Source organism: Myotis daubentonii, chromosome 3 (assembly GCF_963259705.1).
Source record: "Myotis daubentonii chromosome 3, mMyoDau2.1, whole genome shotgun sequence".
NCBI classification, from domain to species: domain Eukaryota; kingdom Metazoa; phylum Chordata; class Mammalia; order Chiroptera; family Vespertilionidae; genus Myotis; species Myotis daubentonii.
In genome coordinates this window covers 151,369,294-151,392,873 of record NC_081842.1, presented here as the reverse complement: position 1 = coordinate 151,392,873, position 23,580 = coordinate 151,369,294, and the positions used below count along the sequence as shown (strand labels likewise).

The window sequence follows — 23,580 nt, the reverse complement described above, 5'->3', positions numbered from 1 at the left end:
CCTAGAGCCTTGTATGCCTCCCTCAGATTCTAGGATCTGAGACTCTAGGACTATTGAATATCATCACATTAGATTTTATTTAGCTTTGCTGTGAGAAATAATGTCATACTTGGAAAAGATGGCCATTAAATCAATATGTTAAATTTAGAGCCAAACTCAAAAAAATATTTTTCTTGTAGGCACGCAGTCTTGAATTAAATATTTATTGGTTGGATGGACAGAAACCAAATATTCTAATGCTCAGGTACACTCATGGCAGTTTTAATACTCTGACAGTGAACGTCTGGTAGTTGCTGATTTCCTCCTGCAGAGTTGGGTTTTTATTTCTTCCCTGGAGGCTGGAGACCCAAACATCTTCCTTCCATCACTTTACTGAGCACATCCAGGGGGAAAGACAATGAGCTGACTTCCTGAGAACCCTCTTGAAAAGCCCCAAGCAGAATTACTCAGCAGTTAGTTTTTCTGCTATTAGGAATCCTTCTAAGATCCCTGATCTTAAAAAGGAAATTTTGGATGGTAGGTTCCAGGAAAGATGAGTTTAATAATAAAAAGGGCGACAAAAATGATCAGACTATAAATCCATTTGTCTTTTAATCTCTCACTTTAAACACCAATCTCTTGTTTCCTGAGCAATGTTTACTGTTTCCTACTTGTTGTATTTAACGTCTGGAAATTTAAAAATTTTATCCCATTAAAAACAAAAAGCTTAGTGGGAAAGTTTTGATAACAAGTTGCTTTAACTTCCCTGGCACACTTTTGGTTGACTGCTTTTATAAGTACCAGTCTATCTGTATTTGTGAAAAGGTATTTGTAAAACACACCAAGCTTCCTGTTGGAACAAAAAAGACAACTCCCCCCTGTCCCCCCACCCCCCCCCCAGAATCATTTGGAATTTAACTCAACAAACTATTGAGCATTTTAGGCTATGGAGCTAGCAAGATGAACTAAAAGGTGACCCTTGCCTTTTCAGATTATTGTACACTCCAGAGGGTAAACAATAAACAAAAAACATTAGTTTGAATGTTCTGAAGGGCAGGACTTTTACTGTATTCTCCTCCACTTTTCTCTCCTTGGATCCCTTCATCAGGAAAAAAAGGCGCCCTCCTCATAGACTCTCCAAACTTGTTTGGTTTGCATTTTCTGGCCTGTACATACATGTATGTTCATGTTATGTCTGCTGCTTACAACTATTGGACTTTCTTTGCTCCAGGGGAAAAGTGGATTGGAGATAAACCTCAGTCTCTTTTTTTCCTTTGGAAGAAGACATACCAGTAGTCTTCGAAAACAATCATTACAAACTACAAAAAAAAAAAAAAATTCTAGGCTTCATTTTTTAATGTTGAGACTGATAAAAAGAACTGAAACCTTGTCTAAATCACATTTGAATGATATCAAGAGTTTGAGGGGCAACACATAGTCTTTTCAAGGATTTGGGATCCTATAGGGGGAGGGGTGGGTAAGTACACTCTTTGCCTTCTGGAAAGTTGTACCTGATTTAAAGGAGATAGAGACAACATGGAATGAAGAGGTGGCCAAGAAGACCAGTAGGATGCAGAGAGAGCTGAAGCCGTATTTCTCAGAGAGGCTCTAGGCATATTCAGAATAACAGAGATGAGGGAGGGAATGAGTAACATCTGGTGATAATCTTTTCTGGTCCAATTTTTTAAAGACTATTAGATTACACGTTAGCCTCATTTCAGAAAAGAAAAAAATTTCCGAATTTAAATTTACTTAAAATATACAGAATAAGCATTAAATAATTATTATTGTCATACTGATGTATAAATGAAGTATTCCAAACCATTATATTATAGACAAGACTTTTATGTTTGGATTTATTTTCTGTCACTTGTTTCTTAACAGTGTAATGTTTTGATAAGGAAGTCCAAAAATTCAGCCATTGGGTACAAGCTGAGACCTAAGAAGTCATTGGTCGAACATCCTGTTTATAACAAATGACAGAACATTGTACATTAAAATTTCGGTGAACCTTAACTTTGAAATTATAAATTATTCCTGACTCTTTTCCTCTTCTCCAGCATTCTCTTTGGTAGTGGAAGTTCTTTGAATAATCATTACTTATAATGTGAAGCTACATAATAATAGTCACTCTTTTATTTATCATAGGGTCAAAGTTTATAACAAGATCTAAACTAATAAAAGGGTAATATGCAAGTGGTCGGGACACCCTCACGCATAACGACCTATCAGCTGGAGCCTGTGTGCGCAGCAGGTGCGGGTGGGCGGGAACTTGCAGTGTTGGGGGCGTGGCCTCCCCTGGCTCTGGCCTACCTCTTTGGGGCAATCCATCAAGGAGGTCTGAATGGGTGGGCAGGGCCTACCTCTTTGGGGTGATGGATCGCAGGGCTCCTGTGCTGTGACAGGGCACAGGCCAGGCTGGGGGAGCCCACCCCCCCGAGTGCACGAATTTCATGCACTGGGCCATTAGCCCTATATAATAAAAGCCTAATATGCTAAGTATCTGACTGTTTGACCATTCGACCAGTCACTATGATGCATACTGACCACCAGGGGGCAGACGCTCTGACTGGTAGGTTAGCTTGCTGCTGGTGTCCGGCTGATTGGGACTGGGCAAGATGGGCTGGACATGCCCTGGAACCCTCTTATGGTCTCTCCCTGGCCCTGATTGTGCGCCAGTGAGGTCCCTCAGCCTGGCCTGCACCCTCTCGCAATCCAGGACCCTCTGGGGGATGTCAGAGAGCCAGTTTCGGCCCGATCCCCGCAGGCCAGGCCGAGGGACCCCCCACCAGAGCACAACTCCATGCACTGGGCCTCTAGTAATAACATAATAGAAGAGTCTGGTCTTTACTACAAAATGCTTGATGGTGTGTGTGTATTTGTTTGTGAGTGTCTGTGTATGTTTAGGTCTAATTTAATTTAGCAAATATTTATTTAGGGTCTATTCAAAGGGATTGTGCCGTATTCTAGAAGATGCAGAGATAAACAAGATATAAACCCTATTCTCAGTGAAATAAAAACAACCACCTCTTAAAGTGCACCATTGGCACAGGAAACAATAACCACATGCACAAAGATCAGTCACAACAATAAAAAATTTAAATTAAAAATCATCAGTTACAAATCATGCTTTTACAGAAATCACTTTAATGCGCATTCTCCCATGAGGATACACGTGAGTGAGGGTAGGCACTTTGTCTGCTTTGTTCATTTTCATTTCCCCAGGATCTAGCACAGTGCCTGACATATCTTATATCCATAATTAGTTAGAGCACATGCACAAGTAAATGAGGGTAATCTATGCTTGTGAGAGAAAAATCGGCTGCTGATCATATGCAACAAATTGCTAGTGGATTCAAAGGCTTATGAATATGATAAACATAACTGTGGAAACTGTCATGTAAAGCAGAGCCCTTGAGATGGACGGCTTGAAGTAGAGTGATTAAAGGGATTTTTCTTTAAATATGTGCAAAGTATAAGGAGGAAGAGGTATAACATCTTCCTGTTATAAGAGAGAATAAGAATTGCTAGGGAAGAGTCATGTGGCTCCCGACCACCATTACCCTTAGGAAAACAAGCTCAATTGGAATATTTTCCAAATAATGTGATGGGGCCATTAATTTAATGTATGACATCATCGAAATATCGAAGGGGATGATAATACAGAAGTATATTGGGTTGCAAGTTCAACCTGCCTCTTACTATTCCTTCTGAGTCTGAAGTTCTCATTTATGGGACTATAAGAGCACTATAGCTTAAGAATCATTTAAATGTATTCATAAAATTTTATTTAAAAATTTTATATTGTCAAATAGGAGCATGAAAAGAGAAATTGAGTATGGGAGATATTCTATTTAAACTATTTGTTTCTTAGTATATGATAGATTCATTACATCTGAATCAGCGTGATGTAGTATTAACTAAGAACAGTAGAGTGAGGAGTAAGATTTGGTTAGAAGTCAGGACTCACCATTAGCTGTGGCCCTTGGGCAAGTCACCTAATCTCTCTTGACTCAAGCTTTTCACTCCTAAAATGAGAGTTATGGACTAGATGACCTCTGAAGTGCCTTTCGGGTTTTATAATTTTATAACCCACTTGTAATTTTTAAATTAAATATATTTCTATAGAGCCATATAATTGCGGTCTTCTTGAGTGGATTTTTCTAGAAATAGTTTGTTTCATGTACCACAGCTGCAGAGTAAAATACAATCTAGAGTTATGCTCTCCCAAGAGAGAAAGATATCATTTTTTATGTAATTGGAAAACTTGGCTTTTTCTCCTGATTTTTATTTACATCTGTGCAAGCTAAAGGAAAAGCAGTTGTTTCATAATTGAGCATATCCTGATGACTTTATTTTGATTTATGGAGCCTTTGGGTACAACTGAGAAGAACCATAAATGAATCGTGGCGTTTCTGGCCTGTTCCTTTTTTGCACTCTTTGTCCTACTGGCCTCAGATGTGCAAATGTCCTGGCCCTGTGCTGCAGGATTGTCCTTCCCTGACATTACTCAGACACACACTTGGCCTTTCCAATTATTATTTCTAAAATGAAAGGCAATTACACCACTTTTCTTCATTATAATTACTACATCTTCACTAATTTATTCCGCAAATATTGAGTGCCTACCATATGCCAAGCGGTATTTTCTAGGTAGTTGGGAATAGATGTATCCCAACTCTACAAAACAACTGGCAAAGTCCCTGCCTTCATGAAACTTATATTCTTGTTGGAGGAGACAGACAACATATTAAGGAACATATAATAAGTATTTGTTGACAGGTTGGATTGGGGGTGTAAGAGACAAAGCAGAGCCAGGGATGACTCCAAGACATATGGCCTCAGCAGCTAGAAAGAGGAGTTGCCATCAACTATGACAGGAAAGTTCCGAGAGAAGAGCTTTGGTGGCATACAGTAGGTAGGGAGAAGGGAATGGAGCTAGAGTTGGTTTGGAACATAATGAATTTCATGTCTAGTGGCTCTCCAGATAGAGATGTCAAGTAGGCAGCTGGTTCCATGAGTCAATACTGGTATAAATTTGTGTTTAGTACAGATGCTAATTAAAGCATCGTGACTAGATGTATCTCCAGGAGAATGAGTGAGTTAGGGAAAAGAAAACCCCAAAGACCAAGCACTGGGCACTCCCCAGACAGGCCAGGGAGAAGAGAAGGGAACAGCAAAGAAGTTAAGGAGAAACAGCCAAGGAAGTAGGAGGAAAATTTAATGGCTGATGTCCTGCAAGTCAAGTAAAGAATGGTCATGCCCTAGCCGATTTGGCTCAGTAGATAGAGCATCGGCCTAGAGACCAAAGGGGCCCAGGTTTGATTCTGGTCAAGGGCTCATACCTTGGTTGGAGGCACCTCCCTGGCCCAGGCCCCGGTTGGGGCTCGTGTAGGAGGCAACCAATTTGATGTGTTTCTCTCACATTGATGTTTTTGTCTTTCCCTCTCTCTTCCACTCTCCCTAAAAAGCAATAGAAAAATACTTCGGGTGAGGATTAACTAAAAAAATTTTTTAAAAAAGAAAAATATGGTCATATTGTGCCAATGCTGCTGATAGAGCAAATAGGTGAGGGCTAAGAATTGACTGTTAGATTTAGCAACATAGGTGAATAATATATGTAGTGGGGGAGGAGGGAGGTTCTGTAGAATTCATATTTTACATGCCCAGGAATTATTGAATTGTTTAATTTCACTTTTAAGGAGCCACTCACCATGTTACTGATATGATAGAATGGGCCCTTGTTTCCTTGAACCATGTATAATTATACTGTCTAAAGATGATGCCAGAAAAAAATCTGGAACAAAGCATGAGTTAGCTGTATCCACCTGATAGCCATAGAGGAACAATGTTAACAGTCAAGTTTGAATCAAAGTAGAATAAGTTTGATATTCTTCAAGACATGGGTTAAAAGAGTAGAATTTGTTCTGTGTCATTAATTCTGGAAAATATAATACTAAAATTCTCCTGAGAGGAATGAAGATAATTTCAGGAAGAGTCAAATAAATGAAAGCAATAAAAAACTCTGGATTTGCAACCACTTTACCAATATTCATTAACAAAGAATTATATGCCATGATAAATTTGAGAGGTAAAGGTTTTTGGCTAATGAAGCCATTAAGATTACTTTTGATAATAAATGTTTTTAATAAAGGAAGTGCACATTGATTTCTGCAATAGGACACAGAGCAGAAAAATTTAAAACTTTATATATATTTTAATTTAAAAATACCAGAATCTCTTGATTGAAGTTGAAATGCCATATTTCCAAAGACATTACTTAATTAGACAAACCAAAATCTTACATAACAAGTTGGAGATTGGAGTTTAAAAAATATATAAAGATATCATTTGCATTTCTACTAGTAAAACAAACAAAAAATTTAGTAAAATAAAATTATGCTGATTGAGCTTCTGGGGGAAAAAACTATTTAATCCCAGCAGTTTATTCAGAAATGACTGCTACAGCTTAAGATGTTAGTTCTTGAAATGGTCACAAATCACATGGAAACTATAATAATGATGAAAGAAATCAAGTGTGGTTGTCACTGTAATGTATGACTTTCAGAGGTGCTGAAATTTGTGTAAGAAGAATACTAAACAGTTTTTAGTTAAGAAAGCAAAAGGTCTATCATCCTCTTTTCAGTTTTGGAGTTTTTTATTCAACACTCCCCCCTTTTTTTGCATTAAAACTTATTCCAAAGATTACTGCTGTGCTAGATATTGATTTTGAGCCTTGTGATATGTTAAAACAATAGTCTGTATGTACTTACATCTGTGTGTATATTATACATCTAACTACATTTATATGTAATATTTATGTACATACATATATGAGCATGTACATACAAGGTGCACACACACACACACAAAAGAGGTTATGTACATTGAGTTGAGTGATAACACTAAAAGGCTATGTCATTTTGACCAGCTGTTTCTCTAACAAGTCTTGTAATCCATCTTAACTAGGCTGTGCCAGTATTAGGAAGCAGTAGATAACCCTTAAGTTTCTTAGATTCTTAGTCTATTTTCCATGTTAAGAGAATGACGCCTGTGAAGACAATTCAGCCAAAGCCTTGGGGGTACCTCATCTGTAATGACTGCCCAGGATTTTTTCAAGGAGAGCCATAGATAAAGGAACATGAGCCTCTACCTTAGTGGTTCCCAAAGTGTGGTTCATGGAACCCTGGTAGCCGAAACCTTTTTAAGGGGCCCACAAGGTCAAAATTATTATTTTTTAATTCTCATCTGAGGATATGTTTTATTGATTTTTAGAAAGAGAGGAAGGGAGAGAAAGAAACATTGATGTAAGAAAGAAACATTGATGGGTTCTTCCCCCTCAACCTAGGTATGTGCCCTGACTGGGAATCAAACCCACAACTTTTTGGTGTATGGTATGATGTTCAACCAACTGAACCACCCAGGCGGGGCCCAAATTATTTTTTAATGCTAAGATGTTTTTTGCCTTTTTCACTGGTGGTACAAAAGCGATGATGGGTGAGGTGTCTTAGCATGGATCAAAATAGAGGCACCAGACTGTACAATAGAGATTGTATTCTTCATTTGCACACACTACTTTAAAAAAATGGCCAGTTTTATGTAATGTCCTCATTGAAGCAGTAAAATTACGATTTTAATAACTCTCAACCCTTGGCTGCATATTGTATTAATACACTGTGGTGATGGTAAAGAACATATAAAACAAGTATAATGGGTGTCTCAAGAGGAAGTCCTTGAGTTGAAAGTGGAATTAGCTCCTTTATCATATTACACCATTTTTACTTGAATGAAACAAATGATTATTCAGACTTCAGTATGTGGAAGACATTTTTTTCAAAATGAACAAAATGACACTTTAAAAAGAACAACTGATATATCAGTTATATGTGCTGCCAGAAATGAAATTCAGACTTTCAAATGATGATTAAAATTTTGGAAATCTTGTACTCACCACTATGAGTTTGACAGCTTTGCATTACTTAAAAGCGTTTCTGATGAAAGTAGTGGTGATATTAATGAATATGATTTTTTTTAATCCTCACCCAATGATATTTTTTCCATTGATTTTTTTTTTAAAGAGAGAGTGGAGGGGATGTAGGAAGGGAAAAGAGAGACAAACATCAATGTGAGAGAGACACATCAATTGGTTCCCTCTCACACGCTCCCCTACCAGGAACAGGGATCAAACCTACAACCAGGGTACGTTCCCTTCACCAGGAATCAAAACTGCAACCCTTCAGTCCACGGGCAGATATTGCAACCACTGATTAAACCGGCCAGGGCATGAACATGAATTTTAATATAATTTGGAAGAGCTACATAACTCAGCGATCTAATATTCTCCAGATGACCAATGCATATTGTTAAAAATCATGCATAGGTAAAAGATCTATTCAAAGTGCAAGATAGGTGAATGAGTTTTAATATCAGGAGTTTGAAAAGTTGATAGTTTTCATATTCCATATTGCAGCTAACCAAGTCAGTTTAATATGTTATCAAAAATTAATATCCACAATTATATGAAAAGGCTAGGAAGGTACTTCTCCCTTTTCCAGACACGTATCTGGTTCATAAATTTTAATCAAGAAACATATTTCAACAGATTGAATGCAGAAGCAAATATGAGGACCTAGTTATCTTCTATTAAGCCAGATGTTAAAGAGATTTACAAAAATGTAATACAAGCCCTAACCGGTTTGGCTCAGTGGATAGAGCGTTGGCCTGCGGACTGAAGGGTCCTGGGTTCGATTCCGGTCAAGGGCATGTACCTTGGTTGTGGGTACATCCCCAGTGGGGGTGTGCAGGAGGCAGCTGATCGATGTTTCTCTCTCATTGGTGTTTCTGATTCTCTATCTCTCTTCCTTCCTCTCTGTAAAAATCAATTTTATATATATATATATATATATATATATATATATATATATATATATATATATATATATTTTTTAAAAACGTAAAACAATGCCATTCTAATTTTTTGTTTTATAGAATATAATTATTTTTATAGCATATTTTATGTTACCATGAAATGGGTTTATTATTTTAAATGAGTTAATACATATTTTTAATTTCTTGGTTTTAACTTTTAATATGGTAAATGTTGATAAGCACAGCCCACATTTTAAAAAATGTTCTTTGAGCACCCCATCTATTTTAGAATGTGAAGGAGTCTTGAGATCAAAAAGTTTTGGGGTTTTTTTGTTTTGTTTTGTTTTTGTTATTTCTCACCCAAGGATATTTTTTCCATTGATTTTTAAAAGAGTGGAAGAGAGGGATGGAGGGGGAAAGTGAGAGAAACATCGATTGATTGCCTCCTGCAAAAGTCCCAACCAGGCTGGGTATTGAACCTGAAACCCAGGTACATGCCCTTGACCAGGAATTGAACCTGTGACCTTTGGTATGATAGCGGACACTCTAACCACCAGCCAGGACAAGATTAAAACATTTGAGAACCAGTTCTTTACATAGGTGCATTTTATTCCTGAAATTGCTCCCCACTTCAAAGAACAAGCCCAAATCCTTCCAAGGTGTTCAGCAACCTATCATGAAGGACACAACCACCAAATCTATCAAAGAAGGTGGACTAGAGCACAGGTACTGAACTTGTCACTGCAGCAGAGTAGGGCCACCCCAGATCTGATTTGGACAAGCATTGCTCCATGAACAAGCATCCGAATTCACTCATTTATTTACTCACAGACAGTGTTCAGGGCTTCTTGTTCGCAGACGTTGCAGTGAGTGATGGGGATGTGAAATAGAAGAAGATGATAGCTTCTGAAGCAAGCTTAGAAATTAAGATGAGTTGGTGTCTGTCTGTGACTACTGCTGGAACAACCATGACTTGAAAACATTCGGGGCAGTGAGATTGCAATGATTCATTGAGAAAAGAGGTCATGAAGTGTCAGAAAAATTAAATTTTGAGCTAGTTTGGAATTTTAATGGCACTAAGAATACACATTTATTTAGCTTGTGTGGCTTACATACAACATGGTTTTGATAATGCATGTGTGTAACATAGGTTCTACCTTCAAATAGCTTGCAACCTAGTGTTAGTAACAAAATGGAGTTAAGAAAGTTGTGTTTTGGTAATATAAGGAAGTCATATCAAATGCTGCACAGATGCCAAGTAGATAGGTCATAGGTGAGAGCTGCACCAAGCAGTTGAATTTTCAACACTATATTAAGAAACAAATCCAAGAGGAAGACATATTACTGCTTAAGAAAAGGTCAGATAAAACAGCAAGACAGAATGGATAACATTATAATGGTTTCCAAAGATAACCACCAGTAAATTCAAAGAACAGTGGCTTTTCTTTGCACTGTTTATTGTACAGCCTTTAATTCGGCATTAGGGAAAAGAGATCCAGGAAACAGAAGGCTTGGGAGAATAAGCACTAAATGTAGCCTTTCCCGTGTCTTAATTAGACTCTTTAATAACCAGGAGAAATGTAGTAGTGAGCTAGATTATTGGATCCAATGATGGCAAAAGGGTGAGAAATTTCCTTTTAGTCCTCCTTGGCCACTCTTTCTCGTTGCCATAAGGTAAGGAAAGAATATTCCTTCTCACAGTAGCAGGGTGAGTAGCTTTAAGTCCTGGATCTTAATAAAGCAGTGGGGGGAGAAAACAAAGATGGTGGCATAGGTAAACACCGGAGATTGCTGCCTCGCACAACCACTTCAAAAATACAACTAAAAGATGGAACAGACATCATCCAGAACCACAGGAAGGCTGGCTGAGTGGAAATTCTACAACTAGAAGGAAAGAGAATAGCATACCAAGACTCAGAGGAGGTGCGGTGCGGAAGTAAATACAAAGTGCGGAGGTGCATGCAGAGAGGGCTGGTGGCTGAGGACACGATTGTCTTTTTCATTGGGAGGGAGTCTCAGGCTCTGAGCTCCAGTTCCGGGCGAGTCTCTGAGGACCCAGACTCATACGGGAGAAGCGGGACTGTCTGGCATTGGTCGGAATTCGAGGGCAGCTTTCTCTCGGAGGCACACACAGCGATTGCCAGGGCCTCTGAGGACAGGACTGAGAGCAGCCATACTGCTCACTCCACCTGCCCAGTTGATCCCCTGGGGCTCCGCCCCGCCCAAGCCCTGCAAGGAGGCCTTTGCATATGAAAGGCTTGGCCCTTTGTAATGTGAAAATTACTAAACAAACTGCAGCTGCCCAAGGCCCCAGGGAAACTTGCATTGCTTTACAGCTGGCTTCTGCAGGGTAGCCTCAGGCAGAGGCTAGATTAGCACCTCCTTAGATCCAAGAGCCAGTGTACCCAGTGGTCAGAGTGGGACCATCCAATTATAACTCTGCAGATCCATAAGGGACACACTCAGGGGGCAGACTCAGTGAGCACCAAAGCCCCACTGAAGCAAGTCTTGCCCCAGAAGGGTGTCTTCAGCACAGAAGTTCTCCCACTGCAGACACAGCTGATTCTCACAGCCAATTGGCCTGGAGGTCAAATCCTCCCAGTGATACCTACAACAATCACGGCTTACCTACAACAAGACTGTGCACAAAGCCCACAAGGGGGTACAACCAAGAGTGTCTACTTCAGGTAATTGGGGAGGCTGAGCCACCAGGCCCTATAGGACACTTAGCACAGAAAGCCACTCTATCGACACAGCGAAGCATAAAAAATGCAGAGACAAAGAAACAGGACACAAATGACAGAAATGGAGGAAAGCAAACTACTGGACATAGAGTTCAAAACCACACTTTCAAGGTTTTTCAAGAACTTTCTAGAAACCGCTGATAAATGTAGTGAGATCCTCAAGAAATCTAGTGAGACCCTCGAGGTTGTGACAAAGGACCAACTAGAAATTAAGCATACACTGACTGAAATAAAGAATATTATACAGACTCCCAATAGCAGACGAGAGGATCACAAGAATCAAGTCAAAGATTTGAAATTCGAAGAAGCAAAAACACCCAACCGGAAAAGCAAAATGAACAAAGAATCCAAAAATACAAAGATAGTGTAAGGAGCCTCTGGGACAGCTTCAAGCTTACCAACATCCGAATTATAGGGGTGCCAGAAGAGAGAGAGCAAGATATTGAAAATCTATTTGAAGAAATCATGACAGAAAACTTCCCCTACCTGGTGAAAGAAATAGACTTACAAGTCCAGAAAGCGCAGAGAACCCCAAACAAAAGGAATCCAAAGAGGACAATACCAAGACACATCATAATTAAAATGCCAAGAGCAAAAGACAAAGAGAGGATCTTAAAAGCAGCAAGAGAAAGAAAGTCAGTTACCTACAAGGGAATACCCATACGACTGTCAGCTGATTTCTCAACAGAAACTTTGCAGGCCAGAAGAGAGTGGCAAGAAATATTCAAAGTGATGAATACCAAGAACCTACAACCAAGATTACTTTATCCAGCAAAGCTATCATTCAGAATTGAAGGTCAGATAAGGAAAAGCTAAAGGAGTTCATCACCACCAAACCAGTATTATATGAAATGCTGAAAGGTATCCTTTAAGAAGAGGAAGAAGAAGAAAAGGGTAAAGATACAAATTATGAACAACAAATACACATCTATCAACAAGTGAATCTGAAAATCAAGTGAATAAATAATCTGATGAACAGAATGAACTGGTGATTATAATAGAATCAAGGACATAGAAAGGGAATGGACTGACTATTCTTGGGGGGGAAAGGGGTGTGGGGGATGCAGGAAGAGACTGGACAAAAATCGTGCACCTATGGATGAGGACAGTGGGTGGGGAGTGAGGGCGGAGGGTGGGGTGGGAACTGGGAGGAGGGGACTTATGGGGGAAAAAGAGGAACAAATGTAATAATCTGAACAATAAAGATTTAATTTAAAAAAAATAAAAGCAGTGGGACTGAGCGCTGAAAAAGGGGAATACAGACTAAGAAAAGGATGCGGCCGATTCCCCTTTTCCCAGAATCTCCACTGCAGCCTATTCATTCATCTTCTGTCATTTAGATAGAGGTAAGTGTTTTCAGGACCAGCTGATTTCTCAGAAGAGATAAAGGATAAGTTTGAGGCTCACAGTAAAATGTGATAAGTACAGGAAATAGAAAAAGATATCAAGTCAAAAGAACAGGGACCAAAAAGGGGAGGGGGTCCAACAAAATGAAGATCACCCCAGTCCCCCTCTGCCCCAACCACCACCATAATGAAAATCTTCCCTCTTACAAGACAAGGACCATATGGCAAAGTTGTTTGCCTTCCCCAAGGAACAATCAAAATACTTTACATGTAGGGCGCAGTAGAGAATGAACACAAACCAATGCTGAGATGACACTTATAAAATAGTTTAAAGCAACAACCCAAAATGGTAAGATTAATAGCAAAAATATCTCTAAGGCTAGGCTCTGCTTTCTCTGGTGCCCTCTTGTTCTGTTTAAGAGAGAATCCAGGAAATAATGGATTCTGAGACTGCTCTGCCATGGACTCTCTGGTCCATGTGGAGCCAAAGGGAACCAGCTTATTGGACAGTAGTGAGTGAAGAAACTTGTCTTTTTCCTGTGAGGCCCCTTATTTTAGTCAATGACTTATGACAACACCAACGTGCCGTGATCACTACTATTGTAACTCAGATCAGTATTTCTGGAGGGTTGAAGCAGCATCACAAATGTTGTTAACAATGGAGTATGTTGTGCATGCAGATCAATGAGTTCACCAGTAATCTCTCCTTTCTCAGAAACATGATTCCCGTGACAGAGTTCCGGCAGTTCTCTGAGCAGCAGCCTGCCTTCCGGGTGCTGAAGCCGTGGTGGGATGTGTTCACTGATTACCTCTCCGTGGCCATGCTGATGATCGGGGTGTTTGGTTGTACTTTACAGGTAGGTGCCTAGACTCATGTCAGATGGAGCCACAGCAAGATGGTCATTGAAACCCTTACAAGAGCTGGCTCTGTGATTTTCACCAAGTAACTGTTAGTTGCTCTTCAGTCTTAGTGGATGATGCTTATAATCATGGTAGGGAGCCTGAAGCCCTGATTTACTGGACTTGTCTAATAAGGTAAATATGGTACTCGTAAGGTTTCACTGGGCCCAAACAGAAGTAAGGGTAGTCAAATAGTATTTGATGTCACTAACATTAAAGGAAGTCCCTTATCTTTCAAAGTTGGTTTTATGGTAAAATATAGCATGTATAGCCACAGTGCCATTTATATTGCCAAAATGGAACTCTCTTCTTTACCTCTTCACTAACCCCTGATAATATTTTCTGGAAGAAGATTTTTATGAGCTATCATTCTTAATTTTATCCATTGTTTAGTTTTAAATTAAAAGGTAGCCCAATTAAAATTTATTCTATATAGATGCTATGTATTCATATATTGAATCCAGGTATTTTTGTATGCCTACTATGTGCCAGGCACTGTACTTTGAGGATGTGTGTGTGTGTGTGTGTGTGTGTGTGTGTGTGTGTAGAGAGAGAGAGAGAGTTTATTTGGGGGGTAAAACTGAATAAACTGGCAATCAGGAAAGGTTGTGTTATACTATGATGGATATATCCATAAGCAATAAGGGAGTGCAGAGGAGGGGTGCTTGGCTTGGGAACAAAAGAAAAGGGGATGGTTGTATTAAAATTTAGAAAACCAGCTGAAGTTAGGGAGAGGGAGATGAGGGTGGAAAGGGTGCCAGGAAGAGGAAGGGAAGTTCTAAGTCATGGACGTGAGAAAGGTCAGGGCAACTTCAGGAAATTCAGTGAGTGTCATCAGCATGAGAGTTGATGCCATGCCCGTGAATGGAATCACTCAAGGGGAACTGGCCAGTGAGATGATGTTAGGGATAACATTAAAGAGTGATTGAAGGGGAAAAAGCTGCATCTGGAGAAGACTAAGAAGGGGCAGCTGTAAGAACAGGTGGAAACGGGAAGAGGGGCTCAGAAGTCAAAGGCAGGTGTGGTTAATGATGACAGGCAGTACAACTAGTTCATGGACTACGGAGAGAAAAGTAGCAACTACTAGGCCATTAGAAATCTTAGTTTCAGTGGGTGGATGGAAGTTAAAGTAAAGGCTGGGGCGAGGTACTTCAGAATCCCTTCACCATTTGCACCCAGAAGTACAACTTGGCAGTGACAGAATAGTCACAGGGATGTAGATTACAGCATAGGAAATATTGTCAGTAATACTGTAATAACCATGTACAGTGCCAGTTGGGTACTTGAAATATCAGGGGGAACACTTTGTCGTATACTTTGTCAAGTATACGATTGCCTAACCCCTCAGCTGTACACCTGAAACCAGTACAAAATAGTATTGAATGTAAACTGTAATTGAAAACAAAAGGCTGTGGGGTAGATGTGACTTTCAGATAAAACAGCTGAGAAGAAGAGAGGTTTGGAAGAGAGAAAAATAGAAGTCGTGCAGAGTAAAAATAAAGGCCTTTTTAAAGCTGATTTTAACTCTAGTTAACATGTAGTACTTCCTCTGTGTCAGGCATTATTCTGAACATGTTACATATATTTAAACTCATTCATCCTCATGGCAACCCTAAGACGGAGGTACTGTTATTATCCCCATTTACAAATGAGACAGCTCAGGCACAGAGCGTTTGGCGCATCCTCCCAAGGTGGGTGGCAAAGCCCTTATCAAACCCAGACAGTTTGGCCCCAACTTTCCTGTTCTTAATCCCTAACACCATGCTACCTTTTACTTGGCTGAAAAAATGTTGCCCTTTCCCTTTCTCCAAAAAAAAAAAAAAAAAAAAAGAGCAATGAAAACCTAGAGTTTGAAAGAGAGGAAAGGCATACATTCATCTATAAATAAAACAAATAGTTGTTGAAGAACCTACTGTGTGCCAGGCACTGTTCTAGGAGCCAAGAATTATCAGTACAGGTGGAAAAAAATAAAAGAATTAATGTCCCAACCTTAGGGAACTTACATTCTATGGAAAAAGAACAGCAGCAGAAGGAAAATCAATTAGTAAATTACATGTGTTAGAAGGTAATAAGGGCAATGGGAAAAAAAATCAAACATACGAGGACTGTAGGAGGTCCCAGCAGCTGAGATTAGGTGTTGCAATTCTCAAATAGGCTGACCTGAAGGGGACTTAGACCAAGGAATTGCAGGAGGTGCAGGAGCAGGCCATGCAGATGTCCGGGGAGGAGCCTTCCAGGCAGAGGGAACAGCAAGAGCAAGGAACACATAGGCAGAGGGTTCACGCAGGACCCTTCTGTGGGAGAATTTGACATTTACTTTCTCAGCTTGCTGACACTGTGTTTCTGGAGACCTGATAAAGGTAGAATGTTAGTGTTACTAGGCAACATTGTTTATGATGTAAGTGACCGCTGATTGGTCAACGGCATCTGGGCTGGTAGGAAGCCATAGCATAGAACTTCCGTGATTGTGGTGACATTAGTAACTAGGCATGTCCTTTGACACGTGGAAGAGGTATCTATTGGGATACAAGAGATATGGGCTCCTTTGGAACATAAGGCTTTTAAGCCAGGGTAAATCCAGACTCTGCCGACAGTGGATGTATTTTCCGTGCACCTGGGATGATTCAGGAAGGAGAGGCTCAGGAAGAGCCTAGCTCCTGGGCAGCAGCGTGGACCACTATACAGACAGTGACAAGATCCCCCAAAGGGGGAAGCCTGATGTCACCTTGCTGGCAAGCTGTGACTCCATCCTCTGCCTTTCTAAGTGATTCTGGTGCTGAGGGAGGTTTGTGATAGTCTTGTAAGTCTGAATGTGGAGATGAACATAGAAGGACCCCAGGTGATGTTATAGGCCTGAAGCAGGGGCATCCCTGACACGTTGAAGGAAAAGCCAGGAGGCCAGAGAAGAGTGCGTGAGTGGAGGAGGAGAAGGAAGTCCGGAGAAGCCTTGGAGTCTTTATAAAGGTTTTGGCTTTGCCTTGAGTGAGATGGGACAGGTTTGGAGGAGTCTGAGCAGAGGGTAGTCAGTATGTGACTTAGGTTTGAACAAGACCCTTCTAGGTGCTGAGAGTGCAGTGCGGCGGCAAGGACAGAAGCAGGGGATTATTTAGAAGGCCACCACAATAAACCAGGCAAGACATGAAGCAGATGGCTTGGACCAGGATTAAAGTAGTGGTTCTGGATATATTTGAAAAGAAAATCACTAAGATTTGTTGAAAGATGGAATGTGAGGTATGAGAGAAAACGAGAAATAAAAAATGACTCTAACAGTGGTTAGGTCTGAGCAACTGGAAAAAGTTTTAAGCATGTTAAGTTAGAGATATGTGTTAGCTCCCCAAGTAGAAATGTTAAATAGGCAGTTGGATACAAGACGCAGGAGATCAGGGAAGTGAAGAGCGATCATCTCAGGAAGAAGGAGGTGATGGAACCAGGCTGGAGGATCATCCTTGACTTGGTCGAGGGCGCACCTTCCACCAACATGGGAATGGTGGGTATAGGTGCATTTTATTGGGGCAGAGGGAGGAAAGAGGCAGAGAGAGACGGGCATGTATGCCTCGTGGCTTCTGTGGAGTAGAAAGTGGCACATGTGCTGAGAGATTGAGGGTAAGGAAGACAGGACGTGGCAACAAGGAAGCGAGCAGAGTAGGATCCTTAAGGAGAAGGGCAAAGATTTGGAATGGCCAGTTCGGGAAACAGAGGGAGGTGACACAGAGCAGCAGGAAGACTGCACATCCGCCTTCCTTTGTCATTGTACCCAGCACCCAGCACTGCCACAAGCATGATGTTCCTTCTGTGTACATAGTCTGTGGCAGGAGGAAATGCAGAAAAGAGAAACCTCACAGGAAATCTTTAAGAGCTAGTAGTGAACTTGGAAAAAAATGAACAGAGGAGAGCATGTGCCTATGAAAATATCTGTAATGAACATCATTTGGGAGGTGTGCCGCAGTGACTGCAGGAGGGGATTCCAGCACAACTTCAGCATCTTTCCTGGCCCACGGTCAGAATCACCTCCCCATCGTGGGTCTCTGCTGTACAGAAGCTCTTTTCTCGCTCCACTTAGCACCCTACTCTGCACCACCACCACCACCCCCCACATTCTTTGCCCACTCCTCAGGCACATAACCCAACCTGGGCCCATCACACATAGGCCTATTTCATCCTTCCAGCCTTTCAAAAGAAAATGGAGGCAGTTGACTGTGTATAGGAAATATAGTCTGAGATGTCAGGGTTCTGAAAAGAGACTGAGATGCCCCAAAGGAATGTTGCATCAGAATATGGAGTGGACCATCTTATTCAACATATCTCTGAGCACCAGTGATATAGCAGGCATTGTGTGGGGCTATAGACACTGAAAGAGAAATACCGTGCAGCCCCTGCCATCAGGTTACTAATAGTATAAAGAGCATAGGAATACATAAGCAATGTCATTCGGTCTATAAGTGCCTTTAGAACCTTAAATATGACGCTATCATCTCAGCTACTGGGAGTTAGAGACTTGAGGAGGTAAAAATTGAGCCTAGTCTCAAAGAATGAGTATAGAAAATTAAATGTATATTTTACAAATCATATTTCTTTTATTTTTTTAATATTTTTATTGATTTCAGAGAGAAAGGGAGAGAGAGAGAAACATCAATGATGAGAGATAATCATTGATTGGCTGCCTCCTGCACACCCCACACTGGGGATTGAGCCCGAAACCCGGCATGTGCCCTGACCAGGAATTGAACCGTGACCTCCTGGTTCATAGGTAAATGCTCAACCACTGAGCCACGCCGGCCGGGCTTAAATATATATTTTAGAAAGAGGAATGGAAGGAAAAGTCAGTGGAATCGTGTCACAAAGCCCTGTAGTGTGATTGTGTCACAAAGCCCTCATTAATTGGCGCAGATGGCATTTAGGGGCATTTCCTCACACATCCCATCCTATCCAGAGTGCTAATCGCGCTTTCATTGAGTGGCATTGGTAAAGACGCTGTGTGTGCTAGGACCTATATGTGCTTTAGCTCCCAGAATGAACCTGTGGAAGTAGAAGATATTTCTGAAGCATGAAAGGTTCCGTAACTTGCCCCAGAGCCAAGAGGGAAGAGGGAAGCAGCAAGGGTTCAGATCTCAGGATGATTTTGTAGCATGTGTCTTTCACCCTGTGCTCACTGGTATGGAATACAGTGGGGCCTTGACTTACAAGTGTCCCGACTAACGTGTTTTTCGAGATACGAACCGTCTCTCGGCTGATTTTTTGCTTTGAGTTGCGAGCTAAAATTCGGGTGACGAGCCAGCTTCAGATACCCCACCGCTAGTTGGCGCAGCGAACGTCACAGTGAACGCCACAACATCAGCCCAGCATCACGTGTCTCACTTGTTCACTTTTTGATTTGACATACGAGTAATTTGAGTTACGAGCTCCGTCTCGGAACGAATTAAACTCGTAAGTCAAGGCCCCACTGTATTATGGAACTATTACAGTTGTACAGGTTGTGTGGCCAACTGTGGGCTTGTAAAACAGGATTTTAAATATAAAAACAAATGCAAATGACTAAGGGTTTAAAATAGAAAGTTATAAAAAGAGTGAGTTTTCTGTTTGACAGTTTAGATTTTTTTTTTAATTATTTACCTGCTATAAAAAAGAATAACTTTCAAACTATATAAACATATTTTTAAAAAAGGAAATATGTTGCAAATTACTAAAGGAAGTAAAACCAACTAGTATCCATATAACAAATGAATGTTCCTTAGGAAAATGTAAGTTCTTATTTTAGCCCTACTGTGATAATTGACTTATGACTGATAACTTCATAAATAAAGGTTCTCTGATGCTCAAATACTTTTCCTGTTTACAAAGTGATATTACAATCTATCTATATAAAAGCCTAAGCAACCATTATGACCAGTCAACCGCTCAACTGGTCACTATGATGCGCATTGGCCACCAGGGGGCAGTCGCTCAATGCAGGAGCTGCCCCTGCTGGTAAACGCTCTCCCATAGTGGGAGCACAGCCCAGCCAGAAGCCAGTGGCAGGCGCAGTGGGCCCGGGCGCTGCAGGAGCAGCCAGGCTTGGGCTCCTTCCTGGCCGCCTGCCGCTTCGGGCCCTGCTATATCCCTCGGGGATCAGGCCAAAACCAGCAGTCTGGCATCCCCCAAGGGGTCCCGGGTTATGAGAGGGTGCAAGCCAGGCTGAGGGACCCCACCGGTGCACGAATTTGATTTTCCCTTTATAAAATGAAAATGCAATAATTGTTTCTGATCTTATTTATACAACAAATTAATTCTTGGGGTTTGAAAACAGGACAAATCAAATCTCAGGTAGGGTGAGAAGAGCATAGATTGGTGATAAAATAGTAATCCAATAACTTTTTGATTGTTTTCTAAATCAGTGGTCCTAGGGCCACTGGTGGTCCATGAGGTCCGAAAGGTTGGCGACCACTGTTCTAAATGACTTCTTCCAATGGCAAATAATAGTTGATTCTCTCTCTGTTTACTCCTAAAAGATTATGTTCCTAAAGATTTAACACTACACAGCTTTGAAAATACTGGGGGAAAGAGGAAGTTATTATTTGCCAATACAGTGTTGATTTTTTTCTTGCCCTGATGTAAAAGAATTAGAATCCACACTCTTGTCTCACTCATCTGACAAGTATTTGTTCATTTCTGAGCAAGTAGCTATTTTCAAGGCTTCCATGGAATAAGAGCACATACTCTAAAGAGCACTGCTTAGTTTACATCTGCCCACATAAGAAACAAATATAAACTCATTGTAGAGCAGGCGAGTGCATGTAGTATCCTATTCCGGTATAGTCATACACCTTCAAGGACCAATCATGTAAACACCCAACGCTGTGCTATAAACAACACTATTCAAAAACTCAACGCACTTAATAAAATAGAACAAATCCTCAAAGGTCAACACGTTGCCTCCTGGAAAAATAAGATTGCTTTAGATCTCTGCTCAGTGACTCAGGTTATCTTATTAATACCAAATCCAAAACAGCCCACAGGCAGGCCATTACCAAATATAGAGTTAGCAGTTAGAAACCAGAAACAGGAACTGAAGATACAAGCCCCCTGGAAGCCCTAGGGCACTGCTCTGTGACTATTACACAGGAAAGACATTTCCTGCTTTCTGAATTGTGTGTGTGTGTGGGAGGGGGAGTGGTGGGGGGGCAGGGGGAGTGTTGAAGGGAGGTGGAGAGAATGATTTCAATGGCTTGAAACCACCTACAAAAAGTCCCTGCAGACTTAACCCAATCACCAGGAGCAAACTGGCTGAAGTTAACTTCTGCTTCTCTGACTTGGAGCCAGTAGTGCCAGCTCCATGGCCAATGGCCTTCAGGAGAAAATGCTCACGAACAGTTCACTAGAAACTATAATTGGTAAATAATAGAGACGCCAGAGTGATTTCAGAGGAGCTCACTTTGATAATGTGCCCTGAATTTTTGCTTGTCTCCCTCCCCCTCCTCTGTCCCACACTGTCTGGATTTCTAGTATATCTTTCTCTTTTGCTCAATCTCAATTTAGAGATCGAAGCCCAGAAATTCATACTTAGATTGGCCTATTGTTAAAGGTGAAACGCAGAGCACAGATGAAATCGCTGATAGCACTAATGGGTAGCCTTATAATGAAGACCTCCTCTATTTTAGAGTATCTATATACCCACATGCCACCCACCATTCTACTTGGGTGTTTGGAGAATATGAAACAAAAGTCATTTGTTGGTGAAAATAATTTTAAAGAACAGCCTTTCTCACATCTGTAGGGATAGTGGTGGATATTTTAAGAGAAAAATACTGTTTCAAATCCCTGTTACATCTAGAAACAAAAATATGCCTTAGTTAGGAAGTCTTGTCATGGTGGTTTATTCAAACTGATACTTTTCATTTGCCCTAGAACTTTACCTCTTGTCATCTGTCACCTTGACAATTTAATGTGCAGTGCATGCCTGGCCGCAAGAATAATATACGAGTGCCTTTCACCTCACCCTCTTGGGTTTAACACAGGGCATGAATCTAAATGCCTTTTTTAGATCTTCTGATGCCACCCAATGCCAATCAGTGGATGAGGGGCATTTCCTTTGATCTCACTGTTATGGATGGTTATGATCATGTTGCCTATTGATTAATGATACATCTTTTCCCTCAACAAATTACTGACAGAGCACTGGGTTTTTCCTATAAGAAGTAAGATTTACCGTTTACAGTGGGGCCTTGACTTACGAGTTTAATTCGTTCTGAGACGGAGCTCGTTAAGGAGCTCGTTAACTCAAATTACTCTATCAACTCAATGCAAAAAATCGGCGGAGAGAGAGCTGGTATCTCAAAAAACTCTTTAGTCGGGACACTCGTAAGTCAGGACCCCACTGTATTTACTCTCTGCAGTTGATCTGTGGGTGTAAATCACCGAAACCTGTGTTTAAAGGTCTCTATTAAGTGGGTTTGCTGTGATGCGGACGAGATGATCTTGTGTTTCAAATCTGGGCCCTGGACTTGGTGGAGCTCCCCCACCCCCTGACCCTGTCAGGCAAACAGATCCACTCTTCCTCTTCTGCCCTCACTCAGTTCCTCTCACAGTCCTCTCTTTCTCATTTCACTGAGAACATCTGACTCCTCTCAGCCACCACACAAAGGCCCTGTGGTAAGGATTCGGCCAACATCGGGACAACATTTTTATTGCAAAGCTGGGAAGTTTCTAGGTTATGTCTGGAGTCTTCTCTTTAACATAAAGAGTGCTGTTCCTTCTTCCCCTATGCTACTATTTTCCTTTATAAACGCCTGCATTTTTATATTTATTTTATAACTAGAGGCCTGTTGCATGAAGAGATTCATGCAATAGGCCTTCCCTTCTCCTGGCTGCCGGCACCGGATTTCCTCCGGCACCCGGGACCCAGGCCTTCACTCCGTCCTCTGTATTCACGGCTCCGGCCAGAGCTGCCTTCCATCCTCTGTCTTTGAGGCCCGGCCGGAGCCGCCTCCCGTCCTCCGTCTTCGCGGCTCTGGCTCACCCTCAGTCTTCCGTCCACCGCTTGGAGCCTACATATGCAAATTAACCGCCATCTTTGTTGGTGGTTAATTTGCATATTGCACTGATTAGCCAATGGGAGGCTTAGCGAAGGTATGGTCAATTACCCTGTTTGTCTATTATTAGATATAGGATGCCTACTGTTGTGGAACACCTAGTTTTATATAACAAAAACAAAATTAATTCAGTGTTTTTGTATTCACTTTTCAAAATATGAAGTAAAATACTCCCAATGAGAAAAATACATGACAACTAAGAGATATGTAACGAAAAATAAGATACCATTAAAAATAACAATAAAAATGATTAAGTATCTAGATATTAAGCTAACCAAGAATACATAAGAACTCCATAGAAAACTTTTAAAATGTCTAATAAATGACATGTAAAACAACTTGGATAAATGGAAAGATATTGTATGTCCTTGGATGGCACAGACTTGATATTACAAAGATGTCCGATCCCCACAAATTATATTATGAATTAAAAGCAATATTTACAAAATTCAGACTTGATTTTTTGAGAAATTTTATAATCATATCAAAATTTATATGAAGAGTGCTCACTTGTGGTAGTGGGGAATAGAATGGCATAAGGGGATGGATGAAAAGAAAGGGATGGGGAAGGGGGGAGGAAAAAAGGAAAGGGAGAAAGGAACTGATTTACTATACATTGAGTAACATAGATAATTCAACCCTCCACCTTTGAGGTCCCCCTCTCCCTACCCACCCCCC

At 40.9% G+C, this 23,580-nt stretch overlaps 1 protein-coding gene across 3 annotated transcripts in view; it reads left to right on the top strand.

Moving 5' to 3' along the window:
• The window catches only part of LRRC8C (leucine rich repeat containing 8 VRAC subunit C), an 86,365-nt gene that overhangs the window by 37,785 nt on the left and 25,000 nt on the right, over window positions 1-23,580 (top strand). For 2 of the 3 annotated variants that reach the window (XM_059688908.1, XM_059688907.1), the window contains one exon: window positions 13,653-13,794. In XM_059688908.1, the coding sequence (XP_059544891.1) occupies window positions 13,657-13,794 (138 nt within the window). In that variant the 5' untranslated portion in view covers window positions 13,653-13,656. The other variant, XM_059688909.1, reaches the window with a different exon arrangement.